Here is a 17,997-nt window from a genome sequence, read left to right as displayed (position 1 = left end):
GCACGCACATGGAAAAGAGAGAGAGCATGGAAAAGAGAGAGAGAACAGAAAAGACAGGGAGCGTGCGAGGTAACATGGAAGAGAGTGAGTGTGGAAAAGAGAATGAGAGAGAGTGGAAAAGAGAGCGCGAGCGATAGTGAGAGAGTATGGAAAAGAGAGAGCGAGAGCAAGAGTACATGGAAAAGAGACACAGCGCACGCAAGGAAAAGAGAGAGCGTGCGCATGGAAAAGAGAGAGAGAGCACGAGCGAGCAAGAGCATGGAAAAGTGAGAGAGCAGGAAGAGAGAGAGAGAGCACGCGAGAGACATGGGGAGGAAAAGCGGGAGAACATGGTAAAGAGAGAGCAAGAGAGAGAGCGCATGGAAAAGAGAGCAAGAGTGTGCATGGAAAGAGAGAGAGCATGGAAGAGAGCGAGACCACATGGAAAAGAGAGTGCGAGCACATGGAAAAAAGAGAGAGAGCATGAAAGAGAGAGATCGCATGGGAAAAAAAAGAGAGCATGAATGAGACAGCGAAAGAGATCTTGGAAGAGAGAGTGCAAGCAAGCGAGCATGGAAGAGAGAAAGGGAGAAAGAGAGCATGGGAGAGAGAGTGTGTGCACAGAAAAGGGAGAGGGAGGGAGAGCATGGAAAAGAGAGAGAGAGAGACATGCATGGAAAGAGAGAGAGAGAGCATGCATGAAAAAGGGACAGAGAGAGAGCATGGAAAAGAGAGATAGCATGGAAAAGAGAGAAAAAGAGAGAGAGCGCATGCGAATGTAAGAGACAGAGAGAGAGAGAGAGACAGCGACACAGTGAGAGAGAACACGTGCATGGAAGAGAGAGAGACACACACAGAGATGGAGAGAGTGACAGCGCGCATGGGAGACAGAGAGACAGAGCGTGGGCATGAAAGAGAGGGAGAGAGAGAGAGCGCATAGAAAAAAAAGAGAGAGCATGGACGAGAGAGTGAGAGCATGGACAAGAGAAAGCAAGAGAGAGCATGGAAGAGTGCAAGCGAGCATAGAAGAGAGAGTGTGTGCATGGAAAAGGGAGAGAGGGAGAGCATGGAAAGGGGGGGGAGAGAGAGAGAGAGAGAATGGAAAAGACAGAGCGAGCATGGAAAAGAGAAAAAGAGAGAAAAAGCACATGAATGGAAGAGGCAGAGGAAGAGAGAGAGAGACCATGGAAAAAAGAGAGAGCATGGACGAGAGAAAGCAAGCGAGAGACAGAAAAAGAGAGCAAGCAAGAGAGAAAGCGAGCATGGAAGAGAGAGAGGGAGAAAGAGATAACATGGAAAAGAGAGTGCGCACATGGAAAAGAGAGAGAGGGAGAGCATGGAAAAGAGAGAGTGCGTGCATGCGCATGGCAGAATGAGGGCAAGGGGGGGAAGAGAGAGAGAGAGAAAATAAAGAGAGAGAGCATGGAAAAGAATGTGCGAGAGAGAAAGAGAGCATGGAAAAGAGCAAGCGAGAGGGATAGAGAGAAAGCACGTGCGCCAGAGAGTGCACGAGAAAGAGAGAAAGAAAGAGAACGAGGATGGAAAAGAGAGAGCGAGAGAGAGCAAGAGAGCGCGCACGGAAAAGGGAAAGTGAGAGAGAGCATGGAAAAGAGGGAGAGAGCATAGAAGAGAGAGAGAGCATGAAAAGAAAGAGCATGGAAGAGAGACAGACAGCGTGGAAAAGAGAGCACACGAAACAGTGAGAGCGAGCACGAGAGCGAGAGTGCGAGAGAGCAAGTGTGTGCACATGGAAAAAAGACAGTGTGGAAAAGAAGGAGAGAGAGAGAGAGTGTGTGTGCACATGGAAGAGAGACAGCATGGGAGAGAGAGAGAGAGAGAATAGAAAAGAGAAAGAACATGGAAAAAAGAGAGAGAGCATAGAAAAGTGAGAGACAGCGCGCACATGGAAGAGAAAGAGAGCGAATGTGGGGGGTAAGAGAGATAGAGAGAGAGAGAGAGCAAGCGAGCGAGTGCATGGAAGAGAGAGGGGAGAAAGAGAGAGAACATGGAAGGCAGAGAGCATGGTGTGCGCGCATGGAAAAGAGAGTGAGAGCAAGCACATGGAAGAGAGAGAGAATGGGGTGACAGAGAGAGAGAGAGAGAGAGAAAAATGGAAAAAAAAGAGAGAGAACGGAAGAGATCAAGAGTGAAAGCATGGAAAAGATAGGGAGAGAGAGCGCATTGGGATGGTGGACAGAGAGAGAGAGAGGAATGGAAGAGAGAGAGCGCGAGCATGGAAGAGAGAGCGCAAGAGAGCATGAGACAGCGAGAACAAGACAGCATGAGAGAGAGAGCGCACGAGCTGTTCTAAATTAATTGAAAACAGGCTTAATCAGAGGAAACAAAGAGCTGTAGATAGAACTGCAATAGCGTGCAAGTAAGCAGCTTTCAGACTGTCAGGAATCAGTGACCATTGCTACTTGCAAGGTTTTAAATGTGGAGAATTTGAAGTATCTCCAAGAGGAAGGAGGGGACAAAGATAGAATAATATTTCCCAAATGTGACAAACCAGATGGATCACAATTTTGTGGTCACAAATTTCTGTGCTTTTATTATTGTTCATTAACCAGACGCAAGCATCACTGGCAAAGGATAGAGAGTGCTGGTCATAGAATTGCCCTCCGGAGGGACTGCATATTTTGACATTTATGTCACATTTTGTCACTAGCAAAAATTTGTACATCGTTTTCAGCAAATTTAGTTTCACACAATTTCACCCCATATTTAACAAGGAAAATGACCTAATCTCCAAAAAGGCCTAATCATTTAGACTTTCAAGGGGGAGAATTTTAATGGAAAGAGACACATCATAATGGATAATGCATGCCTTTGGAATACAAAATAGTTTTTGATATCCTAAGCAAAATAATCTATTATCTTTTGGAAGTTCTGAGCAACTGACAGAACTGTTTGCAAAACAAAATGGTTCATTTTCAAAGTAACTGTTGTTAGGACACAGGGTAAACCCCCCTGCTAATTTAAGCCTGCAACACAGAGATGATTTAACCCACGCAGTAGTCTGTTAAAATTCAAGAGACCAAAAACTATCATTTCCTCGCTTTTAATATTGTCAAATACCAAATTCAAATTTGATTGGAGTTTATCATTGTGGGGCATAATTGGGGCATAAATTAAATTTGTTTTTGTCTCATAGCAACCCAGGTACTGCTAGCTGCTGGACCAAATGTTACATTGTAAATTTTTCAGCATTCTGCGTGTTTGCCAAGTCCTTCAACTCTCTTAATGGTACAGTACACTTCTCCGCCTTCATAACACCCCGCCCCCCCCGAAGAAAAAATGAACCATTGTAATGAAAAAATAGCTTCATTTTGTTCTTGTTCTTTAAACACATACAGATAACTTTAATCTAAGTTCATCTTAACTTTCTTCTTATAAAATAAATACATAAAACATTGGATAAATATAAATCTCATCTAAACTTTATCAGTTAAATCCAAGATAACGCATCTGTGATTACATTCTTACGACCTGCCATCTGTAACATAAGACTCCAATGCAAGAGTCTCATATTCTTGTCTTTAAAGCATTCTAAGAATGCAAGTGGATTGTGATCCATGTACACAATGGTCTCAGACACAATGTTCATGACACACACATTATGCCCCAAGGCCATACCAAACTCAATTGTTCTTTTTCCAATTGTGGAGTATTTTCTCTAGTGGATATGGAGTTTCTTCGACAAGTAACCAACTGGTAGTTCAATCCCATTCTCATCTTCCTGTAGCAGTACAGCTCCTACTCCTATGTTACTAGCATCAACAGTGACTTTAAAAGGTTTTGAAAAGTTTGGTGTAGCTAAAACTGATTTGATGATTAATATTGTTTTCAAATGGTCAAATGCCTCCTGGCATTGTTCTGTCCACTGAAACTTTTGTGTTGTTCTTCAGCAAATTAATTAATGGTGCCACGACACTGCCCAAGTTTGCAATTAACTTCCCATAGAGTCCACTGAGTCCTAACAATCGAAGCACCTCTTTCTTAGAGGTTGATCGTGGAAATTCCTCAATGGCCTTCATCTTTGCATGCTGTGGGGTCAACTTTCCATGTTATGTCATGTCCCAAGATGTTATGTCCCAAGAACGTCACCTCTGCTTTTGCAAATTTAGTTTTGTTTAAGTTTATTACTAGCTTTGCTGCTCTTAGTCATTCGAAGAGCTCTGCCAACCTCCACTTCCATCTGTACCGGTCTGGCTTTGAAAGGATTAAGCAGATAGTGGTGTTGTTCTATCGGAGCAGTATTCCCTACGTCTACTTCATGTAAAGTAGCATTAATCCTCCCCAACTGATTCTTAATTATATCCTTATACTGAAGTAACAAATCTTTCAACTGCGTTCTATACTCATGAGACAGATAGCTTACTAACCTATCCCACTCAAGGATTTCTTGTCCTGCTGTTGCAAGTCCCTGGCTTGTCCAACTTTCTCAATACAATCTTCCAATCTAAGAATTGAAATTGAGTCCAATTTTGTAGTGGCGTTCACATTCCGATAATCCACGCAGAGTCGTTGAGTCCGGTCGGTTTGGGAACTAAGACGATCGGTGAATTCCACTCTGGCTTGGTTCGATGATGTCCTCGTCGAGCATGGCCTCCACTTCCATCTGTACCGGTCTGGCTTTGAAAGGATTAAGGAGATAGTGGTGTTGTTCTATCGGAGCAGTATTCCCTACGTCTACTTCATGTAAAATAGCATTAATCCTCCCCAACTGATTCTTAATTATATCCTTATACTGAAGTAACAAATCTTTCAACTGCGTTCTATACTCATGAGACAGATAGCTTACTAACCTATCCCACTCAAGGATTTCTTCATTTTTTAAACCTATTTTGAGCCGCATCATTTGGATTTGAGTCTTCGCTCTGCGGGGGGCAGTAACTAACAACTGTTTCTCCAGTTCTTTCTCTCTCCTAGTTCTCTGGAGGGGACCTTCACAATCAATCAATTATATGGCTCTTCAAATGTGGGAACTGGCAATGAAGGTGCTGGTTTTATTACCGCCTGTGGCTTACCTACAATTTGGCATGTATGACACGTACAGCAAATGTTAACCACGGCCTTCTGCATTCCAGGCCAATAAAAATGTTTTTGTACCTAAGCTTGAGTCTTTCGTACCTCTAGGTGACCTCCTCCAGGTAGGTCATGTGCTACCCATAACACCTTCTGTCTGTATGCTACCGGCAACACAATGTGCTACACTTCGGCTCTTTACTAACCTGCCATGATCTCCATTTCCGACTTAGCATTCTATCTTTCAGATAATAACCCTCCAGAATATTCTCTGCCTCCTTTTCGGTGTCCGCAACCATATATCTTTTATTGTTCTTGTCCTGCTGTTGCAAGTCCCTTAGCCTTTCAGGAGTAAACACTTCTGCCTGACCCTCTGCCTGTTCAGGTTCTTCCTGCACCATTACGTCAAATGGGGTATCTGCTAACTGAACCTCAACTCCTTCATCTTTCTCTTTACATTTCGCTTTGTGCTGTGACTTATGATAGGGAGATCTGGTTACCACACAGTCTGGGAAAATAGAAAGATATTTCTGTTTTAACTCCTCAGTTTCCTGGTCTTCCTTGGGCTTCTCCACAACAAAGGTTGTCACTCTCAGCTTGGATCCTGCCAAATCATTCTCAAGAACAAACTGAATTCCTGGAACTGACATCCTGTCAATCACTCCCATTGTAATTTCCCCAGTCTTAAGTTGCAGTCCAACCTGATCTTACATCGGGGAAAGCTAAATTTCTGTCCATCTATCCCACAAATTACCACACTCATGGGTAACAGATCAGAAAGAGTGTATATTCACTCATCTCTTACTATCAGCGACTGGTTAGATCCTGTATCTCTCAAAATTATAACTTCTTGTCCTTCTCCTCCTGTTCTGAGTAAACTTCACCGACAAGTACTAATTCCAGCCCCTGCACTCTCCTGCAGCTCCTCAGCTCTTCTTGGGGTCTTTTTTACTACCTTCACTAATGCTTAGCTTCTTTTACCACATCTTTTCCCACAGTGCCATTCTTTAATGACCAGCACTGTGACTTAACATGCCCCACTTTACAACAGTGGAAACACCTGAGGCCTTTCACCTACTTTCCAACCTCCTGGGTTTCTTTTTTACCCTGTAGTGAATTCTTTCCAGTGTTCTCTTTGTTTCATAGAGATCTCCCTTTCTCCCAACTTCTATCACTCACAGGATGAAATTCTGGCCGGAAGCTGGTCTTATGCACCAACATGTATTCATCTGCTAATTCTGCTGCTCGTCTCACTTCCTGATCCTCCATGTGAATTCTTACCATCTCTAGAAGTGAGTTTTTAAACTCCTCCAGCAGAATAATCTCTCCTAGAGCCTTAAAAGGTCCTATTTATTTTAAAGCACACACCCATCGATCAAAATGACTATGTTCAATTCTTTCGAACTCAACATAAGTCTGAGTTCCTTTTTTATGTATCTGAACTGCTGAGTATATGCTTCTGGTACCAATCCATAAGCACTTAAAATAGTCTGTTTAACCTCTTCATAATGTCTTGACCCCTCATCTGACAGTGCGGCAAATACCTCACTAGCTCTGTCTACCAGTTTAGGCTGAACTAATATTACCCATAAATCCTCTGACCACTCCATCTGCCTAACCAAGTTTTCAAATGAAATAAAGGCGGCTTCAACATCTTTCTCAAAGTGTGGCAGAGTTTTGTATATATCACTACCTTCTCTTTTAATCTCTATCTGTTAACTTGACTTTGCTGACTAAGTCACAACTTCTCAAGTTCAAATTTTCTCTCTCTTTGTCTCTCCCTTTCTTCTCTTTCTCTTTGCTCAGCTAAGAACCTCTCTCTCTCTTTTCTCTCTTCCTTTGTTTATCTTCTAATTCCATTTTCCCAATCGAAATTTAAGTTTTTCTACCTCTACTACACTTATCTGTTTCTGTGAAACACCTAAGTAACTCCCTTACAATTTAAGCTTTACTTTTGTCCTTGGTTAAACCCAAATCTAACTTATTTGCTAATTCTAAAAGTATGACCTTTTACTTTCCTTCTAATACACTCTTGGCAAATTTTAAGAATCATCTTCAAATCCCAGACCTCTTTAGCTATTTTAAAGAGCTATTTCTGTCACTTTTAATTTAATCAACTACAAGTCACCAAGATTAAACTAATTGTCTCACCTATGTTTTATTTAAAGATCTCAGTCACTAACCTGCAAGTGTTAAAATCTGCTGGGATTTTTCGTGTCTAAACCAGTTCAAATCTTGGACAAAAGCCTGTTATGACACGGGGTAAACACCCCCCCAGCTAATTTAAACCTGCAACACAGAAATGATTTAACCAGTGCTGTAATCTGTTAAAATTCAAGAAGCTGAGAACTATCCCAAAAGTCACTATTTAAAGTACAACACATTTAAGAACTTTATTTGTTAATTTAATATAGAATATTAACTAACAACTATTTACAACTCCTTTCCCTAACCTATCTTTTACTTTCCCTTCTACAATACTGGTTCAATAAACCAAAAAATTCAAATTTCAAAACCAGCCAGCTGTTGAATCTTCTCTTTGCATCTTCCTCTGTCTTCTTTTCTTCTTCTTAGGAATTTCTGTTTCACAGGTCATTGATAGATAAAGGTACCTTTAAGAGATCTATTCTCCGGGCAGTCTGCATGTCTTGGTGGCTTGGTAGTTCTCCTCCAATTGTTCAATTTCTTTTTTTTTGGTTTTATACCCCAAAGCATCGGATTGTTTCATTGCTTTTAATATTGTCAAAATTCAAACTTGATTGGATTTAGTATCTTGGGGCATAAATTAAATTTGTTTTTATCTCATAACAACCCAGGTACTGCTAGCTACTGGACCAAATGTAACATTAGAAATTCTCCAGCACTCTATGTGCTTGCTAAGTCCTTCAACTCTCTTAAAGGTACAGTAGACGTCTACACCCTTGTAACATTATATTGCAAGTCAATTTTGTTCATATTGACTCATTACTTGTTGGGGTGCTACAAAATGTTCCGGACTTGGTAATTCACTAAATTATTGCTAGCAGAGAATCTCAAGCACACTTCCAGCATCCAAAACAAATAATGTGCCAGACAGGAGAAAAATGCTTTTCTCATTCCTATTTCTTCAAAAGTACTTCAAAATAATTATACTGACCTGGTGAGTCCAACAAAATTAAAACTAAGATCCAAAGTGGGGGGGGGGGGGGGGGGAATGTAAATTCTTGAAATGTAGAGCATACTTCCAAATTACAGAATGACAGAATTTTTTTGACAAGCAGAATTTCACACACTGTAAATCTCAAATAAAAATCTTTGGAAAACTCAGCAGATCTGGCACATCTGTATATTTAGAGAGAAATATAATAAAATGTTTCAGAACTGGGAAAATTCAGAGTTATATTAGCTTTTGAGCAGAGGCTGGATGGCAGGACAACACAAGGAAAGTCGATGATGGCCTTAAACACAGGAAACATTGTCCTCTACAGCTAGGCAGTATGGAGATGGCTAAGAAAAACAAATAAAAATGTGCCTCCAGAAGATGTGATGACTGAAAAAAAACAAAGCCAGCAAAAACAATAGGAATAAAATGGAGCAGAGGGTTTACTGTCTGAAATGGCTGAGCTTATTGTTACATCTAGAAAGCTGTAAGTGTTTTAGTGCAGCAGGGAAATAAATTGAAATAGTGCAGCAGGCGGAGGACAGAAATGGCAAGGCAGACAATTAAAATGATAGGACACCAGAATCTTGGGATCATACTTGTAGACAGAACAGACGTGCTCTAGATAGCAGACACCCAATCTGCATTTAGTCACTTCAGTTCAGAGGAGATCGCGTTCAGAGGAACAAATAGAGTAGAACAAATTGAAAGTAGTACATATAAGTTGCTAGGTTCACTGCCTCTGGTCGGGCATAGTCCTGGAACTTTTGTCACATGACCTCCTACCATTAACCACCTCACCTTTGCACTCGTGGTACTGGTTGGCCTCTATGTCCACCACCACGTAAAACTGAGCAAAGGACAAACATTGGAAGCTAAGAGTTTTTCTATTCAGATAAGAGCAGAGCACAACACCCATACTATCATCAGTATACCAAAAAAAAGAACTGAAGGAGACTATTAGAAGACAAAGGGGTATAAAGAGACCATTCAAACCATCAAGTCGGCTCTGTCATTCAGTGACATCATGGCTAACCTGATAATCCTTGACTCAAGTTTCCTGACTTTGCCCACAAAAACATCAATTCGCTTCCTGATTAAAAGTCTGTTTACCTTTTTAAAGCAAACCTAAAACCAGGTTAAGCACCCCCTGTTGGGGCACAGTCAGAAAAACATAAGGAAACAGTTAATGTAAATTTATAAAAGATAACTTAAAACACAACCATAATAATTTTGTCCACATTGATGAAGCACTCCTATCCTTGAGGTGCACACTGATCTCTAAAGACCTTTATCATGCCAGAGGACGCAGCATGCTCAATCTCAAAGGATGCCAGAATGTGGATGGAACCACAAAAGGAGGGCAGACAGCCAGGCACTTCCCACAATTCTTTGTCTGGTACATCAGTAACACCAATGTTGCTACTTCTGTCTCTTGGCTGGAATTGGGAAAAAAAAGATTAATTTTGTTTCTAACTTCTAACCTGCTCTCACCTGCACCTGGCCTATCTCTGACTCTTCCCTTCTTCGACATCTGTTTCCATTTCTGGGGATAGGCTCACACCCTGCTTTCTATAACAACTCCATTCCATTATTCCAATTTCTTTATCTGTCACATATCTGATCTGATGAGTCTCAGAAAGGTCCAACTTTTTCTCCAACCAAGGATTTGCAGCCACTGTGATTGACAGGGCCCTTAACCAAGTCCAACCCATTTCCTGCACTTCTGCCCTCACCCTTACCTTCCACAACAATGATAGGGTCCCCCTGGTCCTCACTCCTTTACCTCTCCAGCCTCTGCATTCAAAGGATCACAAGCTGCCGTATCAATCACCTCCAGCAGGATGTCACCACCACACACATATTCCACTCCCTTGTCAACTTTCTGTAAGGACTGTTGTCACTAGCACACCCTTCTCCGCTCCTCTCCACTCCCAACATGTCCTCACAGCTCCACGGTACCTTCCCTTGCAATTGGTGTAGCACTTGCCTGAGTACCTTATCCTTCCAGGCTATCCAAGGTCCCGAACACATCATCCAGTTAAAGCAGCGATTTACCTACATTTCATTCAATCTAGTCTATTGTATTCACTGCTCACAACGTGGTCTCCACTAGACTGGGGAGACAAAATGCAGAGTGACCACTTTGTTAAACACCTATGATCTGTCCGTAAAATGACCTACAGTTTCCAATTGCTTGCCTCTACAACACACCACTGTGCTCTCATGCTAACATTTCTATCTCAGACCTATTGCAGGTCAATGTGAGCTGGAGGAGCAGCGCCTCATCTTCTAACTAGGCAACAAACTTCCTTTATATATCTCAACAAATAAATGTAGGATTCTCCATTTTTTCCTCTAAAGTATATATCTCAGCAATAACAGGAACTGGATTAATGTTAACCAATGTTGATAGCAAAGGATGCTAAGACTATATTTGTGTGTGCAGGAGACAGGAAGACATCATAGCAATTTCAGGTTCCATTTCTCACACTCAGCCCAGCATTATCCTACAGAACACTCCACAGAACAACATACTTCATTGTTCAAAACACTCACTTCTCTCTCTCCCTCCAAACACTTGTTTCCACTTTGACTACCAACTCAGTCACTGTCTCACCTCTCCACACAAGTTATTTCTGCTACTCAAAACTCTGCTTTCTCTCTTTGCATACAAGTACTGCTAAATGCAGAACACTAAAGGGTATGCATTTGTGTGTGCACATACATTTGTGCAGGAATAGGTACAGAGTCATAGTGATGTACAGCATGGAAACAGATCCTTCGGTCCAACTCACCCATGCCGACCAGATATCCTAACCTAGTCTAGTCCGATTTGCCAGCACTTGGCCCATATCCTTCTAAACCTTTCTGAGGCAAATGTGAATCCAGATGCCTTTTAAATGCTGTAGTTGTACCAGCCTCCACCATTTCCTCTGGCAGCTCATTCCATACACGCACCACCGTCTGCATGAAAAATTTGCCCCTTAGGCCCCTTGTAAAAGCTTTCCCCTCTCACCCTAAACCCACACACTCTAGTTCTGGACTCCCCCATCCCAGGGAAAAGACCTTGCCTATTTATCCCCTCATGATTTTATAAAAAGTCACCCCTCAGCCTCCAACGCTCCAGAGAAAACAGTCCCAGCCTATTCAGTCTCTCCCTGTAGCTCAAATCCTCCAATCCTGGCAACATCCTCCTAAATCTTTTCTGAACTCTTTCAAGTTTCACAACATCCTTCCGATAGGAAGGAGATCCATGACGAAAAGCAGTGGTCCCAGCACTGATCCTTGTGCCACACCACTGGTCACAGGCCTCCAGTCTGAAAAGCAACCCTTCACCACCACCCTCTGTCTTCTAACATCACGCAAGTTCTTTATCCAAATGGCTACTTCTCCCTGTATTCCGTGAGATCTAACTTTGAGGAACTTTGTTAAACATCTTACTGATGTCCATATAAATTGTTTCTACCGCTCTGCCCTCATCAATCCTCTTTGTTATTTCTTCAAAAAGCTCAAGTTTGTGAGACATGATTTCCCATGCACACAGCCATGTTGACGAGCCCAATCAGTTCTTGCCCTTTCCAAATACATGTAAATCCTATCCCTCAGGATTCCCTCCAACTTACCCACCACAGATGTCAGGCTTATCAGTCTATAGTTCCCTGGCCTTTCCTTACAACCTTCCTTAAATAGTAGCACCATGTTAGCCAACCTCCAGCACCTCACCTTTGCCTATCAAAGATACAGATATCTCAGCAAGGGGCCCAATAATCAGTTCCCTAACTTCCAGAGTTCTAAGGTACACCTGATCAGGTCCACTTTTACGCATTTCAAGACATCCAAGCACCTCCTCCTCGGTAATCTGGACATTTTTCAAGATGCCACCATCTATTTCCCCACATTCTGTATCTCCCATTTCCTTCTCCACAGTAAACACTGATGCAAAGTACTTGTTTAGTATCGCCTCCATCTCCTGCAGCTCCACACATAGGCGATCCTCTAGTGATGTGCAACTTGATGGCCACTGGCAATGCAGGCCCACCTGACCAAGAGAAAGTAAGTTTTGTTCCAGGAGACTGCAGATGCCAGCAATGACCTGCTGTGAAATCTTGAGACATCAGTACTCATACGTGTCATAAAATAAGTGATTCTCTGATGTAGATAATGTGTTGGAATCAACACAGATTTGATGCTGAAGGGCCTTTTTCCATGCTGTGGACCTCTACAATTCAATAACTGACTCTTCAGTTTCACTGTTGAAAGATATCTTAGGTGAGTTTAACTGAAGTAACATTCCCTGCTCTGCACACGTTTGGGTTAAAACAGTACTTATTTAAATGTTTTAATTGAAAGACTTGTCATTGCAGGGCATTTAAATTACACCGCAAAATTTGTGCCTGCAGTCAACTTAACATTTCTAAGACATGAAAAAAAGTGTCAAGATGCATTAAATATTGCACAACAATTACAAACATATAGTGCATATCTTGTCAATTAGTTTATCATAAAATGGAATAGCTGAAAATGTGTTGCTGGAAAAGCACAGCAGGTCAGGCAGCATCCAAGGAACAGGAGAATCGACATTTCGGGCATAAGCCCTTCTTCAGGCTTATGCCCGAAACGTCGATTGTCCTGTTCCTTGGATGCTGCCTGACCTGCTGCGCTTTTCCAGCAACACATTTTCAGCTCTGATCTCCAGGATCTGCAGCCCTCACTTTCTCCATAAAATGGAATAGCCAAATAAAGGTGAGATCACAGAAAATAAAATGTATACTTGAAAATAACCACCCTCATTCCTGATACATAGAAAAATGGTAGTGGTTGTTGGAGGTCTGTCATTTCAGCTCCAAAACACCTTGACAGGAGTTCCTCAGTGTTGTGTTCTGGCCCAACCATCTTCAGCTGCTTTTCATCCATTAGAAGGTGAGAAGTGGGCACGTTTGCTGATATTTGCACAAAGTTCAGCACCATTCGCAACTCCTCAGATACCGAAGCAGTCCATGTTCAAATGTAACAAGAGCTGGACAATATCGAGGCTTGGACTGACATGTGGCAAGTAACATACACATTATACAAATACCAGGCAATGACCATCACCAATAAGAGACAATCTAATCACCAAACCTTGACATGCAATGGTGTTACCATCACTGAATCCCCACTATAAGCATACTCAGGGTTACCATTGACCAGAAACTCAACTGTCGAGAGGGTGGTCATGGAAAAGCACAGCAGGTCAGGCAACATTCAAGGAGCAGGAGAATTGACATTTCGGGCAAGAGCCCTTCATCCCGAAACATCGATTTGCCTGCTCCTCGCATGCTGCTTGGCTTGCTGTGCTTTTCCAGCACCACACTCGACTCTGATCCCCAGCAACAGAAACTCTACTGGACTCATGTAAACACTGCGGTAACAAGGGCAGATTAGAGGTTAGGAATGCTGCAGCAAGTAACTCACCTCCTGACATCCCAAAGCCAGTTCACCATCTACAAGGAACATATCAGGAGTATGACAGAATACTCCCCAGTTGCCTGGTCAGGCACAGTTCCAACTCCACTCAAGAAGATTCACATCATCCAGGATAAAGGAGCCCACTTGATTGACATCACACCCACAAGCGTCCAGTCTCTCCACCACCATTGTTTAGTAACAACAGTATACACTATCTACAAGATGCACTGTAAAATTTCACAAAAGATACTTCCAAACAGCACCTTCCAAACACACGACCACTCCTATCGAGAAGGACAAGGGCAGCAGATACATTGGAACACCATCATCTCTAAGTTCCCCCCAAAACCACTCACAATTCCAACTTGGAAATGTAATTGCCGTTTGTTCTTTGTCGCTGGGTCAAAATCCTGGAATTCCCTAAGGGCATTGTGGGTCAGCATGTGGACTGCAGCGGTTCATGAAGGCAGCTCACCAACACCTTCTTAAGGGCAACTAGGGACAGACAAAAACACTGCCCTGCCAGCAATGTCCACATCTCACACGTAAATAAAAAGAATTACAAATACTCCAGGGTAAAATATACTTGAAAATATTAGTTACTATAGTCTTTGTTGTGCCTTACTGAAAATCTATTAGCATAATAGTGTGTTCCAAAACTTAATTTGATCAAGGTGTGTATAAAAAAGCAACGTTGAAATATAGTCTGACTGCATCCTTCATACGCCTTAATCAGGTGCATTCTAGGTGATTCCAGAAAATGTTCAATCGTTTCCTTTGCCCACTTTGGCATTTCCAGGATAAGTGACATCCCCACCACAAAGCCATTGTGGGTGACCGAGGGTCCTTACATTTTAAGCAGCATGCATGCCTAGTCATTTGTTATACAATAATTTGTTCAGAATTATTTTTTGATGTCTTCACTATTGCTTTGCGGCAAACCGGCGTAATCGCAAATCAAGAAACAAGAGAGCAGAAACAAAAAGTGATAATTGAGGTTTTATTTGAAATATGTACTTTTTCTTTCGTTGGGAAGGTTATTACAATAACTTGTGTTAGTTAAAAGTTGCCAGCGTATCATATTTAAAGAGATGTTTGGCAGAAAAGGTGCTGTTCACTTGACAAGATGCAGATCTTTCGATTTCTAAACAAAACTTAAAGAAAACATGTACGGTGATTCTTTTATAATAATGGATGTATAATCTATATAATGTTTTAATGTGTCACTCTAGACATGGCTCACCTGTCCCAGAGAGCTGAGTAGATGTCCTGACTCTCCCGCCGAGGCCTCCGCTCTCTCCCGCCGCCTCCCCAGCTTTCTCCCACCGCCCGCTCACGCTCATACTTTCCGCCGAGACTTCCACCACAGTGGGTTAGATGGGCTTCAAAGGGTGGGTGGAGGGGCTAAGAATACACACAAGCTAGGAAGAGGAGGTTCAGCGAAACATTGATGATGATTACCCACCCTCCCTCCCCGTGGACCGGCGGCGACTCAATCACAGCGTCTCCCCAAGTCAAAGCGCAGTTTGTGTTTGCCTCTGCAACCTGTCGACGCCATTTCGAGCCTCACCATTGGCTCCGGCTGAAACCAGAGAGACCGCCGCACACCAGCCAACCAGGAGGTGGGGCAGGGAAAGTGGACACTCCCTTTGGCGAATCGAAAACGGGTGTTGTAGACAGAGGGCGGGTCCTACTGTGCGGTTGAGCCAATCCGCTCGAAGGAATCTCGGGAGCACTCCGTCAAGGCGGCTGGGCTCGCGTCTTTTCATCAACCGGCGGTTAGGGGGAAGAGGAGCTGATGGACGGAGGCCAAAACGTTTGTTTGTCAGTTTAGGAGGTAAATAAATAGTTTCTCACACAAACCGACGCTGCATTAGCAAAAGTCAAGATATGTCGGCATCTGTGATGAGATTTCAACTCCTGTGTTATGGAATGGGTTTTTGAGTAAATTGATATGTTACCCAACAGTTCAGGACCCTAACTGACATTTCATCACACCTGCCGCGGGCTTTCTTGTTTTAATACATTGTACATCCACAAAACAAAATCAGGGCTATGGAGAAAGAGCAGGGGAAGACGACTGTTTGCTAAGTTCTATCAAAAGAGATTTAGTTTGCTCATCTGGCTGGATGGTAAATGTCTGGCTCAGAATAATTTTGGAGGTGCCGGTGTTGGACTGGGGTGGACAAAGATAAAAATCACACAACACCAGGTTATAATCCAACAGGTTTAGTTGGAAGTACTAGCGTTCGGAGCGCTGCTCCTTCATCAGGTAGCTGTGGAGCAGGATCATAAGACACAGAATTTATAGCTACAATTGAAACAATATAATGAACAAACCTAGATTGCTGTTTTGTCTTTCATCTTTTAAAATGGGTTGCAGGTTTCAGTTCATTAATATGTAAATCCCAGAACTTTTTTAAGTCACATTCTGGAGATAACTTTAGGTTTTATATATCTCAGCTCAGACAATGTATTAAAGGTGTGAGGTTAGAATTTGTCTGTATCCCAATCTTGAGTCAGACTGGTTCTATTTCCAAAGTAGGAATTTATAAAATGTTAAATGGATTGACTGCCTGCAGGTCATGTGCATTTTGAGCAAAAATAAATTGTCTGCAAATACAATTCTGCAAGTTCAGAATAATGTCATCACCTTGAGATCTATTCCCATCTGGCTGAGGTAGAGAGACTAGGGACTTATCATTCGAAAATGGAAAAGCAATGCCAAATTGCAAATAATTTTAAAAAGTTGCAATAAAAAACAACTTTGGATGAAGCATCAGGTATGTTTATGGGGAGAAGATGGCGTTATGGTAATGTCACTGCTGAGCTAGCATCTAAAACCCATTCCTTGTTTCCTCCTTGAAGCTGTGGTGAGCTGCCTTTTTGAAGTGCTACAGTTCATTCGGTCTAGGTATGCACACAATATTGTGAGGGAGACAGTTCACAATTTTTATCCAGCAACACAGAAGGAATGGCAATATATTTTGAAGTCAGGATAGTGAATGGTTGAAGGGGATCCTGCAGAAAGGTGTTCCCATGTATCCCATGTATCTGCTGCAATGTCCTCCAAGATGGTCATGGTCATTGACATGGAATGTGCAATCTCAGTACCTTTTGATGAAATTCTGTAGTACATATTGCTGTTACTATGCATCAGTGTTGGAGGGAGTGAACATTTGCAGTGTGATGCTGAACAGATGGGCTGCTTTACCCTGGATGGTGTCAAGCTTCTTGAGTATTGTTGAAGTTGTACTCATTCAGGCAGTCGAGGAATATTCCATTGGATTCCGACTTGTGCCCTGTTGATGGTGGACAGAATTTGAGGAGTGAAGTGGTAAGTTACTCTCTGCAAGATTTCTAGCTGCTGACCAGCTTTTGTAGTCACAGTGCTTTTCTGGCTAGTCAGTTTCTGATCAGTGGTAACACCCAGGATATTGATAGTTGGAGTTCAGTGATTGTAATGCCATTAAATGTCAAGAGACAAAAAGAAACCGCAGATGCTGGAATCCAAAGTAAAAAGCCGGAGATTGGAAGAACACAGCAAGCCAGGCAGCATATGATGTGGCTTGCAGTGTTCTTCTGGCCTCCTGCTTGTCTACATTAAATGTCAAGAGGCAATGATTAGATTAGATTCTCCCTGCTGGTGATAGTCATTGTGTGGCACCTGTGTGTTGTGAATATTACTTGCCACTTTCATCCCAAGCCTGTAAATTGTTTAGGTTTTATTCGACATGGACTGGCTCAGTATCTGAGGAGTTTGCAAAAAATGCTGGGCATTTTGCAATCATCAATGAATATCTCCATATCTAAGGTTGTGATGGAGAGAAGGTGAAGGTGAATCAGGTGAAGATGATTGGCCTTGGAACACTACCCTGAGGAATTCATACAGAGATGCCCTGCATATGGTTGAATAGCTGCCAGTTTATGTGAGCTGTAGGTGCAAAATTTACAACAGTGCTAAATGGGTGAGTGTGAAGAAAGCATATGATTTTTATAGTTGAGTGGTAGGTGTGCATGAGTGTTGACATGTAGGTCAGATGATGAAACTGGAACTTAGTTGGTAAGTTATTTAAAGATAAGCTCAATTTGACAACTCCAGTGAGATCCTCCTGCATTGCAACCATGGAACACACCCCTGCTTGTTACTATTGAATCCTAAGCATCTACTGCATCTTGAGGGGCTCTCCTGCCCCACTGCAGAGACAAGTTATCTCTCCACATTTCCAGCTTTTCTACCAAGACCATCAGCCCATTGTCTAAAATCCTTATTGCATACTTTCTTGTATATTCAGCCATTGCTGTTGGTATTATTTTGCAACATTTTTTACAGATATAATGCATTTCCCCTCTAAGAGGGATCAACCAATATTTTAAGTAGTGTTAGCTTCCCGCGACAT

At 42.3% G+C, this 17,997-nt stretch overlaps 2 protein-coding genes across 3 annotated transcripts in view; one reads left to right on the top strand and one right to left on the bottom strand.

The window, feature by feature from the left end:
* The window catches only part of pmfbp1 (polyamine modulated factor 1 binding protein 1), a 791,959-nt gene extending 776,949 nt beyond the window's left edge, over window positions 1-15,010 (bottom strand). For both annotated transcript variants that reach the window (XM_087995767.1, XM_087995768.1), the window contains exon 1: window positions 14,841-15,010. In XM_087995767.1, coding sequence (XP_087851893.1) covers window positions 14,841-14,940 — 100 coding nt within the window. In that variant the 5' untranslated portion in view covers window positions 14,941-15,010. The remainder of the gene's footprint in view (window positions 1-14,840) is intronic.
* LOC122558288 (uncharacterized) overlaps window positions 1-17,997 on the top strand; it is a 250,518-nt gene that overhangs the window by 174,002 nt on the left and 58,519 nt on the right. The gene's annotated exons all lie outside the window — the stretch shown is intronic.

This window comes from Chiloscyllium plagiosum, unplaced genomic scaffold (genome assembly GCF_037043375.1).
Source record: "Chiloscyllium plagiosum isolate Xiang-an unplaced genomic scaffold, Cpla_swu_hap1 HiC_scaffold_17, whole genome shotgun sequence".
NCBI classification, from domain to species: Eukaryota; Metazoa; Chordata; class Chondrichthyes; order Orectolobiformes; family Hemiscylliidae; genus Chiloscyllium; species Chiloscyllium plagiosum.
The sequence above is the reverse complement of the archived record's forward strand: the minus strand, read 5'-3'. Positions and strand labels throughout refer to the sequence as shown.